General features: G+C 42.9%; 1 protein-coding gene across 4 annotated transcripts; it reads right to left on the reverse strand.

Annotated features, from left to right (window-relative positions):
* Window positions 1–5,559: 5,559 nt before the first annotated feature.
* Window positions 5,560–23,785, reverse strand: LOC141776722 (serine/threonine-protein kinase tousled-like 1-B). Of its 4 annotated transcripts, none has more exons than XM_074650489.1 (22): window positions 23,294–23,785; window positions 19,435–19,556; window positions 18,660–18,728; window positions 18,387–18,425; window positions 18,176–18,251; window positions 18,046–18,089; window positions 17,860–17,943; window positions 17,675–17,755; window positions 16,418–16,510; window positions 16,180–16,290; window positions 14,318–14,454; window positions 13,940–14,131; window positions 13,556–13,622; window positions 12,707–12,804; window positions 11,549–11,630; window positions 11,364–11,455; window positions 11,164–11,253; window positions 10,192–10,361; window positions 9,893–10,028; window positions 8,896–9,007; window positions 8,604–8,711; window positions 5,560–7,350 (listed from the first exon to the last, which is right to left on the reverse strand). In XM_074650489.1, exons 1-22 carry the CDS (start codon window positions 23,418–23,420, stop codon window positions 7,201–7,203), a joined length of 2,280 nt encoding a protein of 759 aa, XP_074506590.1. In that variant the 5' UTR covers window positions 23,421–23,785; the 3' UTR covers window positions 5,560–7,200. The 4 variants fall into 4 exon arrangements, with proteins under 4 accessions (XP_074506590.1, XP_074506589.1, XP_074506592.1 ...); XM_074650488.1 differs by having other exon boundaries at window positions 17,860–17,949; XM_074650491.1 differs by lacking the exon at window positions 18,387–18,425.
* Window positions 23,786–25,812: the final 2,027 nt, after the last annotated feature.

A 25,812-nucleotide genomic window follows, 5' to 3' on the forward strand; every position in this document is an offset into this window, starting at 1 on the left:
AAAATACCTACGTTTTGATGTATTAATTGTGTATGAGGAGTGGACGTTGTGGGCTACAGAGCAATTTGTTCGGAAAATTTTCAAAAGATTTCAAAGCTTTCCCGCACTCTAGCGATGATGTCACGCGCTCTAGCCCTTAACGACCCACGCAATACACACCCATTTACACACCCATTATAAAATCTGAAACGGTCTGAAAATTTCACAAAACGTAAACTGCGATTTCGTGAAAACCGTGCCAGCTATCAAAAAATTTCCATTTGGCCAAATAAAGTCCCAAGTCTCGTGACCCGTTTAAACTTTTAATCCCGTTTCTATGTTAAAGTATGGCGACTCTGTATGGCCCCAAAGAGGAGTGTTTATGAGCACTCTTCACGTGGATTTTCAATGCATTCCAATGGAGAAAAAAATCGCGCTTTCACGCGATTTTCTCGGAAACCGCTGCGCGAATCTCTTAGCCAGGTCATAGCACACGATTCCCGATCATTCCGCACGTTTTGATGTATTTTTTGTACAGGTGTTGGCAACGCTGCCGGAGGAGTAGCGTGCCAAAGTTTAGGCAGAAGTCTGAATAAGAAATAAGCCCGACGAATAATAGACCAGTGTGCCTAGAAGCACAAGGCTTTGCCTTGTGCTTCTAGGCACACTGGAATAAGCCCGCAGGATAATAAACCAGTGTGCTTTGCACAAGGCTTTGCCTTGTGCTTAGGCACACTGGAACTAGAAAATTTCGCAAGAAATTTTGACCAGTGTGCCTGGTGCTGGGGGATGGGTGGGGGGGGGGCAGATTCAGACTGTCTGAGGTCCATAGTGAGGTCATAACTGTAGGCCCTTTCGCTGCGTGCGTGTCTGTCAGTGGTTGCCATGGTGATTGGGGGGCCGTGAGGAGTGTTTAGTTTCCTGTTAACATACAGTAAGAGTTGAGGGATTTTATTTTGAAAAGTAGGTGAATACCTTTGCCTTGTGCTTCTATGCACACTGGAATGATGGGACCACTGAAGAAGGAGGTGCAGATGATGTTGGACATGGGAGTCATTGAACCATCCAGAAGTGAGTGGTCAAACCCCATAGTGCTTGTTCCCAAGAAAAATTGTACTCAACCTCGGTTCTGTTCAGACATGAGGAAACTGAACAGTATTTCCTGTTTTGATTCATATCCCATGCCCCGTATTGATGAGCTGCTAGAGAGAATCGGGAAAGCCAACTACATCACAGCATTAGACCTTTGTAAAGGTTACTGGCAAGTGCCTCTTGACCCATCTTGCAAAGAATACACAGTGTTCCAGATTCCAGGGATGGGCTTGTTCCAGTACACTGTGTTACTCTTTGGCCTTCATGGCGCACCTGCGACCTTTCAAAGATTAATGGACATTGTTCTTAATGATTGCTCCAGGTTTTCAGCTGCCTATCTTGATGATGTGGTAATCTACAGTGAATCCTGGGAAGAACACTTGCAGCATCTTGAAATCGTCCTAAGCAAGATACAGGAAACTGGGCTGACCCTGAATGCAAACAAGTGTTCCTGGGCTCAGGAGGAGGTGAAATACCTTGGGTACCTGGTCGGCCGTGGGCAGATAAGGCCACAAATAGACAAGATAAAGGCCATACAGATGATTCCAAGACCCCTGACCAAGAAGCAAGTGAGATCCTTTTTAGGACTGGTGGGGTGGTACAGAAGGTTTGTTCCCCATTTCTCTACATTGGCGGCACCACTCACCGAACTAACAAAAAAATCAACCTCGAAAGTGATATGGAATGATGAATGTGAACGTGCCTTCCAGGCATTGTTGGCAACGCTGAGGGAGGAGTAGCACGGCAAAAACCGTAAGAAGAGGAATAGTAAGACTTCACTAGAAAATTTCGCAAGAAATTTTGACCAGTGTGCCTGGTGCTGGGGGGGGTCTGAGGACATAAGTAAGGTTATAAGAAGGGGGATGATAGGCCCCATAAAGTCCCAAATCTCGTGACCTCTTTAAACTTTTAATAATTTTTCTACGTTAAAGTATGGCGACTCTGTATGGCCCTAAAGACGAGTGTTTTTGAGCTCTCTTCACATCGATTTGCCACTCATTCCTATGGAGCAAAGAAATCGCGCTTACGCGCAATTTTTTCGGAGACCGCTACGCGAATCTCTTAGTCAGGTCATAGCACACCATTCCCGATCATTCTGTCACTGGTTGCCATGGTGATTGGGGGGCCGTGAGGAGTGTTTAGTTTCCTGTTAACATACAGTAAGAGTTGAGGGATTTTATTTTGAAAAGTAGGTGAATACCTAGTTCCTGTTATCATACAATGAGAGTTGGGGGCTTTTAATCACAGGTGTAATTGATCACATTAATTATGGCCCTGATCCATTGAAGCCTGGTTTAGAGCATGCTGGCTCACTGAAATGGCGTGATACAGTAAATAGTGTGCGTGTGTGTGTGTGTGTGCGTGTGTGTTAGTCAGCCTGCTCTGATTGGCTAATGAGAATCAGCTGTCTAGCAGCAATCTGAAGTTGCCGTGGTGATTGGCAACTGCTGCAGTGGGGCAGTTTATAATAGGAGTTAACCAGAGACGTACATGTCATAAAAGTGCTTCTACGACAGAAACCGTGACTCCTATCGCTTAGATTGTTCATGAGACCAGTTAGGAGTCTCTGATGAACAAATGGTGCGACATTTGGGTCTGTAGTTTCAAAAATGTGACCTCGGCGGCAGTTTCGAAAAGTAGTAACTTTTTTCTCTGATCCAAAAAATTCTGTGAAATTTAATATGGGGCCCTATGGGAGCGAAGCCTGCAGTTGCTCTCACTTTCAGGCATGTGTCGCCAAATGTGTAAGTCCGACTGATTCCATAGCTACATGTTTGCGATCGGCACAAAAATACCTACGTTTTGATGTATTCATTGTGTATGAGGAGTGGACGTTGTGGGCTACAGAGCAATTTGTTCGGAAAATTTTCAAAAGATTTCAAAGCTTTCCCGCACTCTAGCGATGATGTCACGCGCTCTAGCCCTTAACGACCCACGCAATACACACCCATTATAAAATCTGAAACGGTCTGAAAATTTCACAAAACGTAAACTGCGATTTCGTGAAAACCGTGCCAGCTATCAAAAAATGTCCATTTGGCCAAATAAAGTCCCAAGTCTCGTGACCCGTTTAAACTTTTAATCCCGTTTCTACGTTAAAGTATGGCGACTCTGTATGGCCCCAAAGAGGAGTGTTTATGAGCACTCTTCACGTCGATTTTCAATGTATTCCAATGGAGAAAAAAAATCGCGCTTTTGCGCGAATCTCTTAGCCAGGTCATAGCACACGATTCCCGATCATTCCGCACGTTTTGATGTATTTTTTGTACAGGTGTTGGCAACGCTGCCGGAGGAGTAGCGTGCCAAAGTTTGGCAGAAGAAGAAGCTTTGCCTTGTGCTTCTAGGCACACTGGAATAAGCCCGCAGGATAATAAACCAGTGTGCTTTGCACAAGGCTTTGCCTTGTGCTTCTAGGCACACTGGAATAAGCCCGACGAATAATAGACCAGTGTGCTTTGCACAAGGCTTTGCCTTGTGCTTAGGCACACTGGAAAAAGTGATAGTATATGTCGAAAAAAGTCAAATTATAGTATGCCAAAAAAGGCCATAGTATTATATGACTTTTTTTGCCATACTATCCTATAACTTTTTTACATACTATACCATGGCTAATTTCGACATGCTCTACCATGGTATTTTTTTTTTTAAAGTATGACTTTTTATGTCTTGAGTTGACTTTTATTTGGTGAGGGCATTTTATGTTTTTTATGCCCGTATAAATGGTATTATTATAATCTAGGATACAGAGCAGGTAAAATAATGCAGAGACATAAAGCACATGTAAAATATAATTTCTATAACCCATCCGTAAATCATTATAATTAAAGTCTAGTTTCAAAATATAAACAACGGCCTTGAAATATTGATGGTGGAAGCATTGGTGTATAAGAATTTACATAGGCGTCTTGTCATGTTACTGTTCATTAACGCATAGATATCATCACCTTCCTGTGCTCCATCTTATATTAAACACTTCTAGTGAGGTTGCATAACCCTCCACAGGAAGGAAATATGGGTCACACCGCAGGAATTAACACTTGTAAGGCAATCTTTATTGCATATGAATGACATGGCCTTGCGTCGCAGCCCCGCGGCTAATGTGATCTGACGCGTAGCTTATTAATGTCTGTACTTGCATCTGTCTACAAACGGTTGTCATTAATCAATGTGGTACGTGCACTCGATGCTTGCAACCCATTTTGTTTTGTCAAGTAGAACAGAAAAAAAACATTTAGACTAGAGGGGAGAAGTTTGTTTTATGCCTTACTGCACCCAAGTAGATCAAATTACAATTTATCAAACTGGACAAGAGATTTTACCGGTTTCATTGCACTTCCATCACTTGCTTTCATTTGGGAGCAGCAAGCCGTGAGCAGCAAGCCATGAGCAGGTACTTCCTGCCGTTTAATCTGCCTGTCATGTAACTGAAACTACATCTGTTTGGGTTCTTAGTTCGGCCCTGCACATAAAAAAGAAAAATCAATTGAGCCTTTAAAAGCAGGCGAGAGCGCAGCGAGAAGATGAGACACCCACAGCTTGCTGTTAACTGCTCCCACTTGTCTTTTATCTGACTTCTTGCCACGGTTGTGCTTCAGGCATTGTCCAGAGGCCTGTACTACGAAGCAGGATTTGGGGTGAGCGAGGTAACTTCAGGGTTTAACCCTTCAGGGTTTTTTAGTCCTACGACGGTGGTTCACTTCCTACCGGGGTTGATCGCCATGGTAACTGATGCTGAACACCTAACCTGCTCCGGAGCATCAACCGCCTACTGATCAATCACAGCTCAGTGCGCAGATTGTATGATGAATATTACAGAAAGATGAAGAAGTTACAGTCATAATCCAGGCTAAAAACAACAGTTTAAACTGACAAATGCAGAACAGATCACTGGCTGTATGCTGTGGGTGTTTACCGCTTTGAATTATGTTTTTATATTTATTTTTTTTACTTTCTCTCAAGTCCGTTTCACACCGCCGGAGTCCGGGACGCAGCTGAAAGGCTGAAATAGACATTTTCACACATGGCACAATCTTGTCAAAGGGCATAATGAAGTGTAATCTATTTATTCATTATATTCTGAAAGTTTTTTTTATAATATCACTGCCCCATCTAGACGAGTATATCTGACTTTTCAGGCCGTTGAATGAATAAGTGTGTTATTTTACGCATTCATTCCTGCATTTGGCAGCTTCAACTGTGTTCATTTTAGCCTAGATTGTGTTTAAACTTCTTCATATTTGTCTAATATTATAGTTTACTCTTGGTTTGTGAAATGTGAACGAGCTCATAGCCAGATTGAGAAACCCTGGATTGATTTACCGAGTAGATAACCAGCGTCGTAGGATTACTTAGCTCTGTTGTTAGGGGTTAGTTAAGCCAGATAACGAGAAGATAACCCTGGGTATGTTGAACTCGCTTCGTAGAACAGGCTTCATGTTGCCAACTCGCCTGTATGTGAGAGGGTTTATAATGTCACGTACAACATCGTACAGGTAAGTGTTTTATTTACAGGACGACAACATTTGGATATATCCATTTGATTTCTAGCTGCAGTAAAATCATGCTGCAACACAGCCAACCTGGAGCGCACACCCACTTCAGGTGTGACCATTCCTCACTCACTACACAGCATACTGGGACTTTGCTCCATATAATGTTTGTTGGACTTGTACATGGAAATAAACAAAAACCCATGTGGACATTGGATGTCGGTGGCAGAAGAACGTGTTGCACCCCACCTCCCACTCCCTAAGAGCACAGCGGGTGCTAGTTTCAGAAAAAAAAGGGGCTCTGGAGAGCGTTCCTCTTCACACAGTTCAAGTATGCACATATGCGAGGCGAAAACCATTCACACGTTAATACAAACTAAAAGCGACATTTATAGCAGCAAACTGAGAACAGCTTTGAGGAGGAAACAAATAAACGGAGCAAAGTGAGACACTGGGAAGCGAGGATATTATGTATTTGCTAGTGAGTAATGTTTTCCTGCACATGAAATGTACACTAAAGTTCTGTGTCCAGAGTCTTTTGCAGTACAGTAACAGCTGATCCCGTCCCCTCAGCTCAGTTCAACTCTCTTCAGGCAGGTTGATGAGGACAATCAGTGACAACATGGTACTGTAATACTCCTGCTGTTTGAAACATCTTGACTCTTATCTGAACAACAAAAAATGGATTAAGACAGATTCACTTCCTGTAAAAAAAAGAAAGAAAAAACAGCAGATCTGAATTGCTTTGCAACAAAAAGAAAAAATGTGAACGGAGGACTTGGCTACTGATTAAGTTCAGAACTAGCCCACGCTGTAGTACTTCATGCCAAATGTGTGAGACCACAGATCACCACGATCTGGACCCGAAGTGCAAATCAAACCCCAGAAATTTAATCTGGAACTTCTTTTTTTTTTCCTCTTTTTAGTCGAGTCCCATCATCGAGTTACAACACATCACTTTTAAGTGAAGCCCCCGTCATGTGCAGAGGGACTATGAGGGTAAATTCATTTTGTGCCTCATAACAACGGTTGGTTTACTCGAGCCCATATTAGATGCACACTCATACCTTCTCTGCAACGCACACACCTGTGTTCAACCCTTTTTTTCTGTTCCCCGCCGGTCAATGCCCATCCTCAAATCAGCAACAAGAGAACATCTATAACAGCGGCTTCATGATGAATAAATTCTAAGCCATCTTGTAAGATGTAGAGCTAAGAGAGGTGGGTTAGGACAGGGAGTCTAGGAGCTCCTATAGGTGTTGAAATGTCTCCTTAAGGGGTTATTTAATATAGTCCAAACAGAAATCCACTTTCTTTTCCGGCTCCAAACAACGCTGAGCCTCTCTTTCGATTCTTGCCCCTCTCTCTCTTCACCTTCTATTTTCCAGTTATGTTCTTTCCCCCTATCTCACACCGTTGAGTTCAAGGGGCACAACTCTGTACAACGTACGCAAAAGGGAGCATCCCTCTTCCACTTCTTCACTTTTTTCTCCCCCTCCCATCTCATGTTTTCCATTTCATTCTTGCTCTGTTGCTTATTCATCCATTTGGGGAAAAAAAAAGATCCATTATCCTCAGATTCCAACAATCCCGTCTTGAGATTGGCCAGAGCGCCTCGTCAGTCATGTGAGAGAGCCAGTCAGTAGGTGGGGAGAGATGAGGCGGAGGGCTGCAGCGAGCCGGAGGAGTTTGAGCGTCTCATGTGGGGGAGGAGGTAGGAGTCCGAGCACAGTTGGTGAACATCAAACCGGTCCTCCTTGCGGTAGGCCAGACAGCGTCGGATAAATGCCTGCGGAGCAGAACGTAGCATAAAACACGAGCTGCAGGCTGTGAGAGTGTGTGTGAGTGTGTAGACTCTTCATATTTACTTAGAGATATCTACCTTTCGTCTGCTCGGTGGCAAATATTGTACTTTGAACTGTTCTTTTTATAGCTACACATTATAGAGATGATTCAGATGTTCCAGCTGAATGTTTACATATCATTGAATAGACAAATAGTGTGAAAGCTCGGGGGGGCGTGCTCGGCCTACGAGGGTTGGGCAGAATGATGATAAGTACCGAGCGATGATTAATATTTGCTTTGTTGTTCATACTGAGGTTATTACCCCTTTAATATCCCTGGTTGTATTTAAACATATTACTTAGTAGGAATGCTTTATGGCATTTTAAGATTTGTTGATAAAGTACCTTGATAGTTTGACTAATTAACAGACATACCCATGTGATTATTTAAACTATAAATGCTTCTTTATAGTTGAACTTCAGGATATATAGAGATTTTATTCAATTGGTCCACCACTAATGCCTTCTATGACAATATCTGGTTTAAGGTAATCAAAAGATGCTATTTACATGGTAATTAGTAATCCTCCAAAATGGTATCTTTATTGGATTAATACTGGAATATTGCAAGTAAGGGATAATGTACAGCGAGCCGGTCATTGTTATGAAAGAATCCCCAACAAGGCGATGCTGCACGACGCAAAGTGGAAGGGTCTCTCATCACCCTCATCAGAGATCCTTTCACAACAATGACCCGCTAGCTGTACATTATCCCGTTTATTACACGGCTACTTACTGAAGAAATCAATATTTTGACACAAAAACTGTCCGCCAGAGTCCGACATCTGAACTGCGCCCATAGCAACGGTCTGTTATACATAGCAACGGTCTGTTATACAGAAATTACAGACCGCAGAACACCAGGATTGACCAATCAGAATCGAGTATTCAACACAGCCGTGTAATAAACATAGTCATCACGCAGTCTGAGAAAACTAACAATGACAGTAGTCACGTGTGGAAATCACTGGAGGTTAGGCTTCCCGCTGTGTTACCGGTGTTACACGGTGTTACACGGTGTTACACGGTGTTACACGGTGTTACACGGTGTTACACAATGTTCTGACACACACCGACTACATTACTTGCCAATCGTTGTTTTCCTTTTTTTTTAAATAGAAATAAAACCCATTTAGTTTATTTTTGCATATCAACATTGTGTTATCAATACGTGTGTGTGTGTGTGTGTGTGTGTTACCTTGGCCTCTGTGCTAGCCTGTGGTTTAGCAGGGAACTGGACCTCTGTGGCTTTGAGGATGGTGTTTTCCTGGAGAATGTCCTGCTGTGACTGGTTGTGGCCAAACGGCTGGGAAAACAAAACACATGAAATCACCACCAGTCTTTAACTTTGCTTCAACTATTGTGAGTGGAACCTGAAAAAATGTTTTCCCCACATATTCAAAGCACAGCCCAACACAGCCACTGAATCCATGTTCAACAATCTACTGGACGTGAATATTTTCTTCTGAGGTGGTGTTTTCGTGTTGTACCTTGCGTCCGTAGAGGCACTGGAAGAAGATCACTCCCACGGACCAGACGTCCACCTTGTTGGAGATTTTAGGCGGCTCCTTCCCCACCACAAAACACTCTGGAGGAAGGTACCTGAAACACACAACAGAATATAATCAATGTCATACAATGTAATATAGAGTGCATTAAGGCTTTTTCCAGGGCTGTGGAAGTTGACGTGATAATAACACGTTACACCACAAATTTCTTTAACGTATTAATGCAATTGATCTGTCATCTGGCCATTTTCAGAGGGGTCCCTTGACCTCTGACCTCAAGATATGTGAATGAAAATGGGTTCTATGGGTACCCACGAGTCTCCCCTTTACAGACATGCCCACTTTATGATAATCACATGCAGTTTGGGGCAAGTCATAGTCAAGTCAACACACTGACACACTGACAGCTGTTGTTGCCTGTTGGGCTGCAGTTTGCCATGTTATGATTTGAGCATATTTTGTTATGCTAAATGCAGTACCTGTGAGGGTTTCTGGACAATATCTGTCATTGTTTTGTGTTGTTAATTGATTTACAATAATAAATATATACATACATTTGCATAAAGCAAGCATATTTGCCCACTCCCATGTTGATAAGAGTGTTAAATACTTGACAAATCTCCCTTTGAGGTACATTTTGAACAGATAAAAAATGTGTGGTTAACTACGGACAATCATGTGATTAATCGCGATTAAATATTTTAATCGATTGACAGCCCTAATTTTTTCCCATGATTATTTTCTACCATATAAGTGGTAGGTATTTAAGGTAATTTCTTGTAAATCACTGTCCCAATCCACTTCACATAATATTGATAGAACAATATAAGAGCTCTACAATATGCTACAAGAGAATGGTGAAGAATACAAGACGGATAATGTGTGTTGAGCCTTTCAGATTGACCATCAAGACCCACGTTACTGTGTCAGTCTGTGAGGGGTATCGGTGTGTGTGTGTGTGTGTGTGTGTGTGTGTTACCAGTAGGTGCCTGCTCCCTGCGATGTGAGGTCCATCCCGTCCACGCCGTAGTTATCATCGTCCATAATCTTAGACAGGCCAAAGTCTGTGATTTTGATTTCTCCACACGCAGTACCATCCACCAATAAGATGTTACCTGCGCACCACACAAGACAGTGAGACTCAGTACAGTGTGTGAGACAGAGTGAACAGGCATGTTTTCAACAGGCACTGCACTAGCTGTACACAAAGCAGTATTATCGTTTTCAATCTACATTTAATTATGATTCACCCAAAAACTTTTTGAACATGTGACCCACCGGGTTTGAGGTCGTAGTGGATGATGGGGGGTTTGATTTCGTTGAGGTAGCGCAGGGCGCTGACGATCTGCATGACGATGGAGCGGGCCTCCTTCTCTGACATCAGCTTGTTTTGCTTCAGGTAGAAGTCCAGGTCGTTGCCTTCGCAGAACTCCAGGACTGTGCAGAACCTGGAGATGGACACACACACAAAAAGAAAAAGATCAAATTCAACATCTGAATGTGAACAAATCGAGGGCAACAGTACTTGTAATTTGTGCTTACTCTTAGAACAAGAAAGTGACAATACTGTCCTCATTGTATTGATCCTGAAGTAGAAAGATCAACGGCTCATTCGGTTTCTTTTAAGAGCTGGAAAGACTGAAAACTAAGGAGAAATGTCCCTTCCCCCTCCTCCACATGGAGGTCAGAGGTCAGAGTCAGGACTTTCTGCTGCTGAATGAGCCTGACTTAAGTTCCCAGTCGTGAATGGCAGCTGCTCAGTTCCTCAAGGAAAGCTTTGCTAACATGGTACAATGTGAGCTGGGCATACGCTCAACCTTTGTACTCAAAATAGAGATGGTTTATCTGAACAAATACACAGTATCGTAACATTGGCTGCCAGTTTCTTTAACTCTCTTCTTGGTGGCTAAGGTTCACGTGCTTAGTTAACAATTAAACCTTCAAAAATAGCTTTCCATTGTCCGGGCATGTTGATGCTGAATCATACATTTACTCTTTCTCAATCTGATAACACCCCCGATGATGTTTGCTCTTACGTGTAGCACCCACTTACGTAGAGCCTTTAGGCAGACAACACGTGCATTGTTTGAATATTTACTGGGTAAGGCCTTTTTCCGAAGGTTTGAATCTCATCGTGTTATTTTAAAGCCACTGTAAAAAATGCCTTTTAACCCAGCGCTGGGTGATAAATAACCTCAGGTTATGTCAACCCAACAGGGCTGCAGCTTGCAGAGGTCAGAGGTGACTCACGTGTCAGTATCCAGGGAGAAATAGTCATACAGTTTGACTATTCTGGGATGGTCCAGCTGCTTGTGTATCCGGTACTCCCTGCATGCATGCCTGGAAGGAAATAAATGCCAACATAAAAATGTGAGAGTTGCTGGAGAATCATTTTTTTCTTTGTGCAAGTTGTGTGTGTGTGTGTGTGTGTGTGTGTATATGAGACCTACTTGTGGTAGTTCTCCTTTTTCTCCTCTCTCCAGTTCTTGTTGAGCTGGTGGATTTTAACAGCTGCGTAGCGCTGCTCAAACAGGTCGAAAGCCTGTGTGCGACAAGAAAAACACACATTTTGTCTCTAGACTTCACAGAGAGAGGGAATAGAAAAAAACAACTAGTTCAACCACACAGGCATTACCTTGTAGACTTCACTGAAGCCGCCCCTGCCCAGCAAGTGCAGCAGCAGGTACCTCTCATTCAGGGTAGGATGGTCTTTAAACCTGCGTGAGGAGGTACAACATGTTATGCTCACAGTGCTTCCACCTCTTAAACAAGCGCTTCGCAAAAACTATTTTATTGCACGTCCATTAATATCTTTTAACTAGAGTTGTTCTGATACCGATACCACCAGTATCCCAAAAATGCGTCCGATACTGCCCAAAATTCTGTATCGGGTATCGGCGAGTACACCAGTCTATGCACCGATCCGATACCATGAATTATTAACCCAGAAAAAAAAAAAATCAACTTGTTAAACAGGAAATCGATTCTTCTTCGCCACCCCAAAACAGTAGCCTTCACTGTGCTGTCGCTCTGGATGTATCATGGCTGCCTCTCGCAACTACTGTTTTAGAGCAGCGAAGAAGAACTGATTGCAGGTAGTTTGTCACGTGACGATAGCAAACAACAACGGTGCGGACGCTAGTGGAGCGTGTAACGGTAACGTCAGCCATTTGGAAAACATTTCACAGTGGAAAATCCAACAAGTAAAACGGCGATAAGTAATTTAAGTAATAAGTAAAGTAAGTAAATTAGCACACAGGCTGTCCACTGAAGAGACAGCTAAGAGAATACAGTTATTTATTCCTAGCTTTCATTTCATTTCATGGTCCATTTGATCGGGACAGATACAATGTACATAGACAACTTAAAAACAGCGATGTGATGAAAGAAAGTGATTTTGCATTCATTCTCTGTATGTATTTGTTCACGTTTTACAAAGGGTTTAATCTGAGCCAGGCCATACAACAGAGATAGGAATTATATCACATCTATATATGGTCAGCAGTAAACAGCTGTTAAATAACTAATAATAATAACTATATATATTTTTTTTATCACGCTGGTGTCAGATCGGTACTTGGTATCGCAGATACCGCAAGTTCAGTTATTGGAATCGGTAAGGAAAAAGTGGTATCGGAACATCTCTACTTTTAACTACAAAAGACATTCTCTATTACTTAAATGTTTTGTATTGACAGAATAAAGCATTAAAGAATTAAGAAGATTTTTAGTCCCAGTCTTAACCATTAAGGCTACGTGGCATGTTATGGTACTGTATGTAGAACAGACTTACGCTGAGCTGTCCTCGTTGTTTATCCTCTTCAGCTCTCTGATGTGGAGGTTCCTCACCCGCTCCAACCGCTCCAGCTCTGCCTGGATCTCAGCTTCCTCCTGCACAAACACACCATGTGAGATTATTTTCCTGTTTGAACATTCATGCACTTAAAAAAACAAACATGTATACAATCAAGCTTTTTATTTAATCTGAAAGCTGGGAACCTGAAGATTAATTTGAGATGCAGCTCACACTGTGTGTCAAGTTGTTCTAGTCGTAAATTAAAAATAATAATAATTGAAATACAGGCCCACTTTATGATAATCACATGCAGTTTTGACCAGAAACCATGCAGCTTTTTTGCATGCAGTCTGTTCAAAACTGCATGTGATTATCATAAAGTGGGCCTGTCTGTAAAGGGGAGACTCGTGGGTATCAATAGAACTCATTTTAATTCACATATCTGGAGGTCAGAGGTCAAGGGACCCCTTTGAAAATCACAATGCCAGTTTTTCCTCACCAAAATTTTGCCCAACTTTGGAGCGTTATTGAGCCTCCTTCCCGATATGCTAACATGACAGGGTTGGCACCATTAGACGCCTTAGGTCTTCTAGTTAGTCTAGCTCTAAAACTGAGCCTGCTACAGCCTCTGAAAGAAAGTAAAGTCGGACGAGGATCCCGGCGCCCTCATGGATTGGTTGAGGTAAAGACACCAGCGGCCATTTCAAACTGAATGCATAACCACTGATGCATTGTTGGTATTACATTTTCAGTGTTTCAATGTAAACTTTACACCCATTACACTAGATCAAAACGCCTTATGGTCACAATATCTTGTTATTGATTGAATATTTTTATTCTACTGACCTTCTTCAGATGTCCAAGGCGGAGCTTGAAGATCTCTTCCTGCTCGTGGTACTCAGCGAGGGTCAGTCTGCAAAAATATGGACAAGTCAAAATCTCCGGACAGAAACAATATCTCAGAAAAACACTTTATTTGGAATATTCATATCGGACTACAGGAGTCTTGATAATTCAACTCCAAGTCATCTTGCAATTAATTCTTTAAGCCTCCAATTGAAAAGGAATTGTGAAGAAAAGTGGATCTAAATGAGGCTTCTGATGTTTGGCTACTAAGAGTTCAACAGTCACAATAATACATACGGGACAGTCATCTCTCATTCTTTAAGGTCCAACGTCTTCCAGTTTTTCACTGACAATGTGTAGTTTTAGTAATTTCAGTGTACTCACAGCTGAGGCAAGGAGGGCTTGAGGAAGGGGTCGGAGTCGTTGCCGTTGACCACCTTAGCTTTGCGCTGCTTGGGTTCAGAGGTGGTGGCCACTGAGAGGGAGGGAGATGCAGGGTTTGGAGGCTTCCTCTTGGCCAGCAGCTTCCTCTGTCGCTCTATGTCCTCCCTCTGCTGGTTGATGCCCTCCTGTTGCCTGCACAGAGAAGTGGACAATGAATACGGGAAATTATGTAGCAGACAATAAACAGCCTTTCATATCAGAACATCCACTTTAAAGCCACTGTATTTCTGACCATTCAACACGGTTTTGAGCTGCAATGCCCTACGCAGAATCATGTAATTGGATGGTAAACTGTGCATGCGTTTGCTCGTCTCTCACTTGATCAGGTTCTGGAATGCGTATCCGTCCGTCCACTGCTCCGTGTAGGACGCTCCGTGTCTGACAGTGGTGAAGTGACCGAGACGGAGGCGGTCCTGCATGCTCTTCTCACGACACGACTGCTTCTCCTGAGTGCTCTGTTCACAAAAAACAGGCACATGTTAGACAAACAACAATGTGACAAGAAGCCCTCACCCATAACCTCTCTCCACCCAGACTTAATGTGTTGTAGGTACATTTATTTTTAAAAGGTGTTATTGATAACACAAATACATCCACAGAGCTTTTAGAAAGGTGTCGAATAAAAGTAACTTTTCCTAAAAAAAACATTATTATGAATATGAATATATCGTTTTAAAAATTTTGACTGGTCCAAATGTTTTGTTTATCTCTGTGGAAGATATCGGACGTTCGGTTCCCACTTCTAGAGGGAATGCAACATCTCGTGGCTGAATGTTATAAATTGCACCTTTAAAGTTAAATACTAGGGATCAACCGATATTTTTTTCAGGCCGATACCGATTATTAGTAACCAAGGAGGCCGATAACTGATATTTGCAAGAGCCATTGCTCTTCCCACGCTGACACCTTCTTTGCATGTATTGCAGTCTGTCTTCCCTGGTGTTGGTTGAGTGTAATGCTCCAATACTGCACGTTTTCCCCAAGGGGAGGGAGGGGGCAAGAGAGACTGTAATATAACTCTATAATTCTCTTCTTTATGTATGAACTACCCTGCAGACTGAAGTCTCTCCTAACAGTGACAAACAGACTGACGGCTGACTCATATGGGCCCAACGCAGTGTTGAAGGCGCATGTCGCTTTATATACACGTCTGGTGGTATGAAATGTCCGTGTCCTCACTGCGCTGCATTTTTATATAAACTATGATAATCTGGTCACATCTCTCGCCACGGGTCCAGGCGCCGTCTCACTCTTCCTCTCTTGTACTACAGCGGAAGCTACATCCAGTACTAACAGCAGAACGTTACCAGCGGAATCACTGGGTGTTTCTGTTACTGTCAGCGTAGAGGATATTTGTTACAACTTCAGTAATATCTGCTGCCTTGCGTTCGACACAAAGCTCCGCTCGCTCAACGGAGCAGCTCCAGTCTGTTCGTCTTTGCCCGTCTGTGGCACAGAAGCCTTCAGTGGTGTTGATAGGATATCTTTTGTGTGTGTAACCAATCAGATTGTGCTGTGGACGGGACATTGAGTGAAACTACAGAGTGGTGAATACAGACAGAGACAGGCAGCTGCATCAGAGCCAAATTAGTGCATTTTTCAATGAATTTGTTTTATTGGCTGTTGAAAAAAATAAATAACGATTCGTAAAAATGCAGAATATCGCGGCCAATAATCGGTCGATCCCTATTAAATACATATTAAAGCCCCATTCAGGAATATTTCAATATCACTACATCAAATGACGTGTATTGTGACAAGGTTGCTTGTACACTAAATCCCACCACCACTGTGCAGCTCTATGCAACTCCAGTCCCGAAATGGTGGACACCTAAAGAACGTAGGTGGCTGGTGAAGAGATTCAAAGATCTACCAACCCACGGACAGAGTTTTCCTCTCAGGAGTTGGACCAAAGCAGAGCTAAAACACCAGAGAATACTGGACTTATTATCAGAAAAGTTGTATTTCAGCTCTATTTCAGTTGCATGTGTGTAAGTAGGCACTTTCATGTTGCTAACACATTAAATGTAAGAACATGATAAGATGATATAGTGTCTCTGTTAGTCTTAGAAACAGTGGGCTGTGTCTCTGTCAGTTTGTTTTTCTTCCTGTCCAAAAAGGATAAAAAACATCTTAATCTTTTATAAACATGTACAGTGCATGCATGTAAAGACAGGTACCTTCTCTATGAGCAGTTTCTTGCTCATGGTGATGCACTTATTGAGCCTCTCCTTGTATTTCTCCAGGAGTTTTTGCTGTTCATCTATCTGTCTCCGCAGGTCACAGTTAGCCTGTTAAGGAAAGACAGCAGGGACTGCATTAAGGTTGGTTGTGTAGTTATATAACATGACATGATAACCTGATATACACAAGATAGTTGTCCTCCATGAAAACTCAGGTTGTGGACGCTGTACTCACCCTGAGCAGGTCGTCTATTCGCCCCTCTTTTTTTTCCAGGTCCAGACTCTTGTTGCTCTCCAGAGCAGCAAGTTTCAGGCCTGTTAACTCCGTCTAAAAGGATTCGGACAGAGAGGAACCAGTCAGAGGTGTATCAGCAAATGTTAGGGGGTGTCACGATTCTCTAAATCCATGTTTTGATTTGACTTTTGATTTTAAGGTCACGATTCGATTTAAACATGCCATTGTTAGACTATGGAGTCTTGATTCATAAAGATCAACAGATCATTGGTTTTATGCCCTGACAGCTGTCATTTACACTTTCAAATTCTACATTCAAAAGAGAGCTTAACTCAGTTTTTATTTAGAAAGTGTTTAAAAAAGTAGACTACAACAGTCTACAATATGAAAACCTGCATCTTTTCAATATCAGTATCTGTGTGAACCAGCTCAGTACATAATCATTACAAAAACAAAACAGAAATCCTTCTGCAGGACATTACAAGTGTGCTGTAATCTACAAAAATACGGTTTTGTTGTCATTTACTGTCGCGCTTTTTTCTCTCTCTCCTCTGATCGCTGTGTGTCATCGAGGGCGGAGGCAGAGCTTAGGACGCTGTTGAGAGACGGCACTCTGCAGTCCAGCTAGCTAGTTGCTCTCGCTACCAATATCAGCTGCTCTGATTCAACAACGTTGAAAACGTGCATATAGGCTGAAATTCAACCGTGGTGTTGTTCTGTCAGGAGATGCAGTGACTTAATGTTAAACCAAGTAAGAGTAGGAGAGCCATGATGAGTAAGGAAACTAACTAAATAAAGTCTGCTAGTCGCTAGGCTAATTCATGCAGTGTAAAATGCCATAGGCATGCAGGAAGTGCCCTGAGTATCGTAGCAACAGGGAGGGCCCACATTTCCCATCATGCCTGCCTAGTCCTGAGGGCTGGACTGAGTAGTTTAAGTTTGCTGTTTTCTTTTCCAAAATGCAAATGTTACTTTCGTTAGTGTTTGTAATGTAATGTGTCTGTTCAGAACATGGTGGCTTATTTTGGTAATTGAGATTTCCGTGCTGGTTTATAGTGTTAACCACGAGTGGGGTGGCTGTTACATTTCTTGAGTAGAGCTGTATTATTCCTTCGATTGCATGCGAGTAGGCGGGGGCGGAGAGAGAATTAATTGACGGTTCTGCTTTTGATTTTGATCGATTTCCAGATGTAGACTTGAAATTGTTACACCCCTAGTAAATTTACAATGAAGTGTGTCATGCATGCGTCACATTACCTGGACACACTTGCTGGAGGAGGCTTTAGGATTGTGTTCCCCAAAACACAGACTCGTAGGAGAGGAGCTGTTCTGCCGGATCTACAGACAAAGAGGTATTTTTAAACCTTGTAGAGACTCACATGTGCAAATAACTCATCAATAATCCTTGTGCAAAGCATTTCCACTGTTTGTGAAGCACTCACGATTGAGCCCGGGGCCGAGTGCGAGTTCTGTGGAGAGCGGCGAGCTGATGGGAGGCCTCTGACCGGACTGGATCCATTTCCACCCTGGAACTTTGCAGAGAAAATGGGCAAACTTAAAAAAAACCTGGTTCAAAATGAAAACCGAGTGTAACATTTTGGAAGGACGGGAGTAGCTGTGATACTCACATCAAAGTAATCGCTGATCTTGGGCCCACGTGTGGAGGTCTTCCCTGCATAGAAAGTTGAACAAAGATTTAATGCAAGCCATCAGTGATAGCATAGATTATACAGATTTTTTCGCAGGTGTCCGTCGTACCTTGACTACTCTCTGAATAGGTGTCGGCTTTCCTTTTCCTCCCTCTGGACGATTCAGAGTGCTTCTTCTCCGGGGTCTGTGAATCGATATGAAATAAGAGAGAGAGAGGAGAGGAAAAGAAAAGGCATAAATCCCTTGTGTTTTACCTAACAAAGCTGGTTCGAGCTGTGGTGTTCAGCAGGAAAGAGCAGCAGGAAGAAAGAGTACATACTGAGTAGGCAGGGGAGCTCCCTCTTTTCAAATCAGAGTTCTAAGAGGAGAAGAGAAGGAGAGGTGGAGGTAGTGGGAGAGACAGAAAGACGAGTGGGCAGAGCGAGGATGTAATGAGAGCATGCAACTGTGTCTAACCAGCCTTCACTGTTGGTATCTGTGCAATAAAGTCAGTCATATTTAATTGAAATGTCTTTTGTTCTGTCTTCTCGAAATAAACCAACAGTCATGCATGCCCATTGCAAAAATAACTGTGTCTGCCTGTGTGTTTTACCTCTGACTCCTTGTCGCTAGACGAGCCCAGACTGCCATAGCTGTGGTTGGAGGATTCATTTGCCAGACCCTGCGCACAGAGAGAGAATTCAAACAAATAAGTGAACACATACAATATGAAAATATTCTCCTCAGGTGTGCGTGGTGCTATCAAAGCTCAGCAACCCTCATATACAAACAAAATTGAAACAAAGACTTGGGGGCCAGGCCTCTAGTCTGACACGTCTCATAGGAATCCAGATCTTCAGTGATTGTTTAGGTGTGTCACTTGGCTCTTTTCCACCACATGATCATTTACAGGATTCTTCCCTTTTTTTTTTTTTAATAGGAAAACAGGAACTTTTACCTGCTTTTCCACCATGGGAACCTGGGTGTGGTGTTTGTTTTCCGGCCTACAAAAAAAGTCCCTCTTGCTGAGGTAGTATTTTCTGATGGCCTAGGAGTTAGTCACTGACGAACGCAAGCCTCAAGACTGCTACAACTTGTCTACCGCATTCTTTCTGCTGCAAGCAAGCACTGGTTGTTGTCACTAGTATTATTAGAACTTGAGATCGGAGATTACTTGTTATTGACATCTATAACAATGTAGCCAATTTCTTGAGTAAAAAGTATAGTGAGCAAAGATTGTGACTAAAAACAAAGCTGTTTAATCCTTTATCAGTGAGGAAACAGGGAATGCACAAAATTAGCTCATGACGCTGTTGAGTTCCTGAGTGTGTTTGTGTATGACGCATCTCAATAATAAGGCTTAATTTTTCTTTCTGTATTGCGGTTACCTTAGCACCTCCGCTGGTACTCCCAGTGCTGCCTCCCGTGTTGCCACTGACGGCTCCTGTGAACCTGGCCTCCAGCAACTCCTGTCTCCTGGGGTCCAGGCTGTGCAGCTCCTCCATGGGGCCTGATCAACAGAGTAAGGTTACATTATCTCACCATTACAAGCAAACAGTGGCGACAAGTACAACAGAATAAATTGAGCCCTGAACATTTTTCTGCGACTACTAGAAAGGAATACAAAAAATGGGCACTGAGAGAAGTATCTGTGGGAGGATTAGAGGAAAATTAGAGTGATTAGAGGATAAAAATAGAAAATTGATTTGATTCAACTGGGCAGTAGCGCTTTAAAAGATGCACTTTCATGCAGTGATGGAAGACACTGCAGATGAGTGACATTGCATTTCTAACTTAAGCAGGAAGGTCATTCTACCGCTGGGAAGTCAGGAGGGAGAAGAGTCGAGGCTGCACAAAAAAAACTTCCAACCAGCCCTTCTATTATCCCATAAAGTTAAACTGTCACGATGCCCTCATTGCACGGTGCTTAACTAGTCTGTGATATTTAGGGATGCCCCTCAGAAAGCCTCGCAGAAAAGAGCACAACAGCAGCTGAGATAAACTGGTAGTTTTACTCCATCTTTCTTTCTACAAGCTGCACAGGCAATGAGGAATAGATAGCAGTCAAATTCAAATGCTACATGTGAGCATCAATGACACAGACCAAACAGACGTTTGCAGACTTTTACATTCCCTCACTATAAAGCCAGATTTGCAGAAATCTGAGTGGTAGACCATACTGTAAATATGAACCACAATGTTCATAAAATGATCCTCACACAAGCAGTATGTCTTGTTCTATGACAACCAGTTTCCAGGGAGAGACACACACACACAAGGGTCCTCTGCTCCCTGCTGACTACTGCTGCTGCAAGTGTTTGCTTCCTTATTGGACATTTCCTGGCTGTCATCTTTACATAGCTTTCTGGCACAGGGGCAAGCCCTAAAAGGCATAATGGACATTATGAAACCTCCCTGAAGCAGTGAAACAGTGAGCGAGAGCACAACAAGGCCTGTTGTGGTGAGGTTACCTAAGGACAACTGGAGAGAGAGTGATTAAGCTTAATTAATCCACATAGAGCTAGAGCTTCATATTACAGTGTTAATTTTGTATTGTACATCAACATGAAAATTAATTATTAACCGATAACATCAGTACAGTAATTATAACGCAGACTTATTCAAACTAAAAGCTGTAGCTAACTATAGCTAACACGTGTGATACTTGTCACATCACATCCAGCAACTCGAGTAAATAAAGCTTCATATTATTTTGCATTGTATATCAACATGTCTCTAGTTGGAAATTAATTATTAAACATCAGTACAGTAATTATGACGCAGACCTATTCACACTAAAAGCTGTCTAAATATTATTTTAACAATATCATGTCCTGTAACTAAATATGCTTAGCTGTAGGATTATAAACTATAGCTAACACTTGTGATCACTGTTTTTGGCACATCACATCCAGCAACTCGAGTCAATAAAGTCTCAACAAACAGTGTGGAGAAGCATCCAAACTGGACACAAAAAAAAGGTACAAACCAGGGCCTGTTGTTTAAGTTTATAGCAGCAGGACGATGCATTGTAATGCATTAATGTATGCATGCATATAGCTATGTTGTTTAATATCCAAATAGATAGCTGTTGATAAGGGGGTGAATGTTATAAAACTGCCACTGTAAGATTATAACTATAGCTAATGCTTGTGATACTTGTCACATCACATCCAGCAACTCGAGTAAATAACAGTGTGGAGAAGCTTCCAAACTGGACCAAAAAAAAGGTACAAACCAGGGCCTGTTGTTTAAGTTTATAGCAGCAGAACAATGCATTGTAATGCATTAATGTGTATGCATGCATAGCTACACTGTTTCGAGCAAATGAAGTCTCGAAACAGTGTGGAGAAGCACATGCATAGCTAGAACTTCATATTATTTTGTATTGTACATCAACATGTCTCATTGAAAATCAGTTATTAAACAATAACCTCAGTACAGTAATTATAAGGCAGACTTATTCACACCAAAGCTGTCTAAATATTATTTTAACTACATCATGTCCTGTAGCTAATATGCTTATAGCCGTAAGATTATAACTTTAGCTAACACTTGTGATACTTGTCACATCACATCCAGCAACTCGAGTCAATAAAGTCTCAACAAACAGTGTGGAGAAGCATCCAAACTGGACCAAAACAAAGGTACAAACCAGGGCCTGTTGTTAAAGTTTATAGCAGCAGGACGATGCATTGTAATGCATTAATGTGTCTGAATGCATAGCTACATATCCAACTAGATTGCTGTTGATAGGAGGGGGTGAATGTTATAACAACAACACTGTTATCAGCTACGAGTTGACAAGTATACATCATGTAAGCTAACAAACAAGCTAGCTCTTCCTTTGTGCAAACATGATAGCTTGTAACACTTGTGAAACTTGTCACATCACATCCAGCAACTCGAGTGAATAAAGTGTGGAGAAGCAGATGTTCCAAACTGGACAAAAAGGGCCTGTTGTTTAAGTTTATAGCAGCAGGACGATGCATTGTAATGCATTAATGTCTGCATGCATAGCTACATATCCAACTAGATAGCTGTTGATAGGAGGGGGTGAATGTTATTATGTGTGTCTTATTCACACAAAAAGCTGTCTAAATATTATTTTAACAAGATCATGTCCTGTAACTAATATGCTTATAGCTGTAAGATTATAACTATAGCTAACACTTGTGAAACTTGTCACATCACATCCAGCAACTCGAGTAAATAACAGTGTGGAAAAACATCCAAACTGGACACAAAAAAAGGTACAAACCAGGGCCTGTTGTTTAAGTTTATAGCAGCAGGACGATGCATTGTAATGCATTAATGTGTGCATGCATACCTACGTTGTATAATATCCAACTAGATAGTTGTTGATAAGGGGGGGGGCTAATGTTATAAAACTACCACTGTAAGATTATAACTATAGTTAACACTTGTGATACTTGTCACATCACATCCAGCAACTCGAGTAAATAAAGTGTGGAGAAGCAGATGCATCGAAACTGGATAAAAAAAAGGTACAAACCAGGGCCTGTTGTTTAAGTCTATAACAGCAGGACGATGCATTATAATGCATTAATGTCTGCATGCATATAGCTACATATCCAACTAGATAGCTGTTGATGTTATCATGTGTGACTTATTCACACTAAAAGCTGTCTAAATATTATTTTAACAAAGATCATGTCCTGTAACTAAATAGCTGTAAGATTATAACTATAGCTAACACTTGTGATACTTGTCACATCACATCCAGCAGCTCGAGTAAATAACAGTGTGGAGAAGCATCCAAACTGAACACAAAAAAAGGTACAAACCAGGGCCTGTTGTTTAAGTTTATAGCAGCAGGACGATGCATTGTAATGCATTAATGCATATAGCTACACATCCAACTAGATAGCTGTTGATAGGAGGGGTGAATGCTATAAAACTACAACAACAACAACAACAACAACACTGTTATCAGCTACGAGTTGACAAGTATACATCATGTAAGCTGACAAACCATCTAGCTGTTCCTTTGTGCAGACATGATAGCTCGCTGCTACTCAGACTGGCCATCAGCTGAACTGACAGCTGACGTTTGGCTTCACGTTTGGCTTCACGGCATCACACTGAACTTGACATCCATTTTTTTTTCTTCAGCTCGACACGGTCAGAATAATCCACTTCTCCTCGCTAAGGAGAGCCTGTAAGAGGTGGAATAGGAGTCGTCCGGTCGGAGCTGTAATGTATAGGTTAATGTAGTATATATACCTTCCTTGCTCTTCGCGGTCGCCGTTATATGTTGTTGAGAAACCGTCGGGGACGAGGAGAGCTGCGACCAAGATGGCGTCGCCTCCAAACTTCCACCACCACTTCCACTGTTACTTTGGACACTCATGAAGCCACTTTACCGCCGAGAGGAGCCAACTGCCGCCGTCGTCCGCGGAAAAACACAACTTGCGTCCATCGTCTTTAAACACCTGCCGGCCGTTAAGCCCAGTTATAACAGTAGTGAGGAGTCCTCGGAGGGTTTGTGTGTCTTTGTGTGTTTGATCGGCTACTCGTCTCTCGTGTTGAGCTGCTCCTCGGTGCTCCGGGTCCTGCTGCTGCGGTGAAGCGGCTTCTTCTTCTTCTTCTTCAGAGCCTCCTCTCTAGTGAGGCTGATCCAGTGTAGTAACCTTTGCATGATGACCGCACCGCGCCGCGCGCCGCCGCCTGTCAGCATCCAGTTCGCGAGCGAGCAGGAGCTTTGATTCTAGTAGTGATGTGTCGGTATCGAACGAGCCGGTTCAAAGAGCCGGCTCTTTTTAAGTGAACGATAATGGTACGTGTCCACAGGCTCCGTGCTTTCCACGCTCCCCATTCATTGTCTATGCAAGCAGCCGCGCAATGCATTCCGGTAGCGTGGCGTCGCGATTCGAGAGACTAGGCATGCAGGAAGCCCGCTCCTCATTTGCATAAAGTTAAAGTCCTGGCTACTTTATGCAAATCACGGGCGTCCGACGCGACTCGCCGCCTCTCGAAACTCCCGAAGATCTTTTAAAATAAACGTTGTCGATCCAAAATAAAGATATTCAGCAACTGCATGGCTTATTTCTCGCCTCAAATGTTTTCAGAGACACATTTCGGTGAACTATTTTCGTGAAATAAGAGAAGAAAGTTTCCAAACGAGCCTCCATACTGGTTCCGGTTTGAAGCAGCAGCCAACAGCGGGAAAGCGTTCGTCCAATCAGGAGCCGAGTGCCTTGTTTCTAGGGACAGCCCACCAAGCGTCCAATGTTGGGAAGCGTCGCGTCGCCTCGCGATAAAAAACGCCCCTGTGGACATGTACCATAAGAGCCGGCTCCCGTCCGAGAGCCGTTTTTTTTCTCTTTAATTAAAGGGACTGTTTGCAACTTTTTACACGTATAAATCTACCGGGTCGGTTTCCCATGCGCGCCCCGCATATGCGTGCTCGCATGTGGCTACGCTGTTCAGACTCAAACTCCAACACAAACTATACGGAAGCAAAGGTATATCTAGTTAAGACCGTCTGTTAAACAGTGTTGGCGGCGGTCGTAGTACTCGGAGGAGACCGTAGCTTTGGTCTCCAGGGCTGGAGTCTCTGTTCCGCTGCTCCGCTGCTCCTCTGCCTGCTTGCTTGCCTTCACTCAGCTCGCTCAACCTCACGTTCATGCGCACACACTACACACAGCAGAACACTTCGTAGCTCTGAGAATATCTAGTGAATGTATAGTGGACGTTTGTGCAGAAATAATTGCTGCAGCTCCTCCAGACCAACAGAGGTTTTCCCTGTGTTGTGAAGTGACGGGGCTCCGCAGCGAGAAACGTTATCGTCTCCGACCGGGTGCCGGTGTCTCCCCTGTTTCCTCCGGCCGCGGTCGGGAGGCTGAGGCAGGAAAAGCCAACACTAGGATCAGCAGTGATTCATGGAGAGACCTTCGTCTGGTCAGCTAACATTACTGCCAAGCAGGTGAAATATAGAGTGATGTTATGGTTTTAGCTGAAGTGCGTCGCCTCACTGTTTTGAACGATGCTCGTTCATGTCTATTTAGAGCGAGCAAGCACTAGCCCGACGCTGACTTTTGTTGACTTAACGGCCACAGGTGTCGCTGTTAACAAGCATTTCTGAAAGTTACAAACAGTCCCTTTAATTAATTCAACGCAGAATGATAGGACGATCTTCTCCGATCCACGGGCACTCCATGCACTGACTGTGACTGAATGTTGTGTTAATGACGTCCGTGCGACCAATCAGGTGATGACAGACAAGGATCATATCATCAAGCAGTGAGGGGCGGGGGTGCGCATCACGCTGACGGTCTACAGGTACAGAGCAGGAGGGAGATGAGGAGAGAAAGAGAGAGAGAGAAGAGCGGTGCGCGAATAGCAGACAGTCGGAGACGAAGCAGCATATAAAATTACGGTATTCTGGAAATTATAAGGTTTAGTATAATTATATTGAATAATTGAAGTGATATATGTGCACACATACTAATCATAGGTCAAAACAGCACTACATTTGGCTGAATTATAAAAGGCAGAAGTGGTAAAATGAAGAGCCGTTTGGTAGCCGAAAGAGCCGGCTCTTGGTGAGCTGAGCCAAATGATCTGGCTCACTAAAAAGAGCCTGAATTCCCATCACTAGATTCTAGTAGGCGAGGCTATCGCGAGGCTGGCGCGCACCTAGTAGCAGCAGCCGCGCGATGATGAGGATGAGGGGGGGTGGTGATGGCGATGGCGATGGCATGACACCGAGAACAAGACACTGATCTGGGATCATTTTACCC

The sequence above is a fragment of the Sebastes fasciatus genome, chromosome 11 (genome assembly GCF_043250625.1).
Source record: "Sebastes fasciatus isolate fSebFas1 chromosome 11, fSebFas1.pri, whole genome shotgun sequence".
NCBI classification, from domain to species: domain Eukaryota; kingdom Metazoa; phylum Chordata; class Actinopteri; order Perciformes; family Sebastidae; genus Sebastes; species Sebastes fasciatus.

Coding starts and splice junctions, on each gene's coding strand:
- LOC141776722 (XM_074650488.1), bottom strand. CDS start 23,420: ATGAGTGTCCAAAGTAACAGTGGAAGTGGTGGTGGAAGTTTGGAGGCG. Junction 14,132..14,317: donor GCATTCCAGAACCTGATCAA/GTGAGAGACGAG, acceptor TTCTCTGTGCAG/GCAACAGGAGGGCATCAACC. Junction 12,805..13,555: donor GCCTTGGACATCTGAAGAAG/GTCAGTAGAATA, acceptor GTGTTTGTGCAG/GAGGAAGCTGAGATCCAGGC.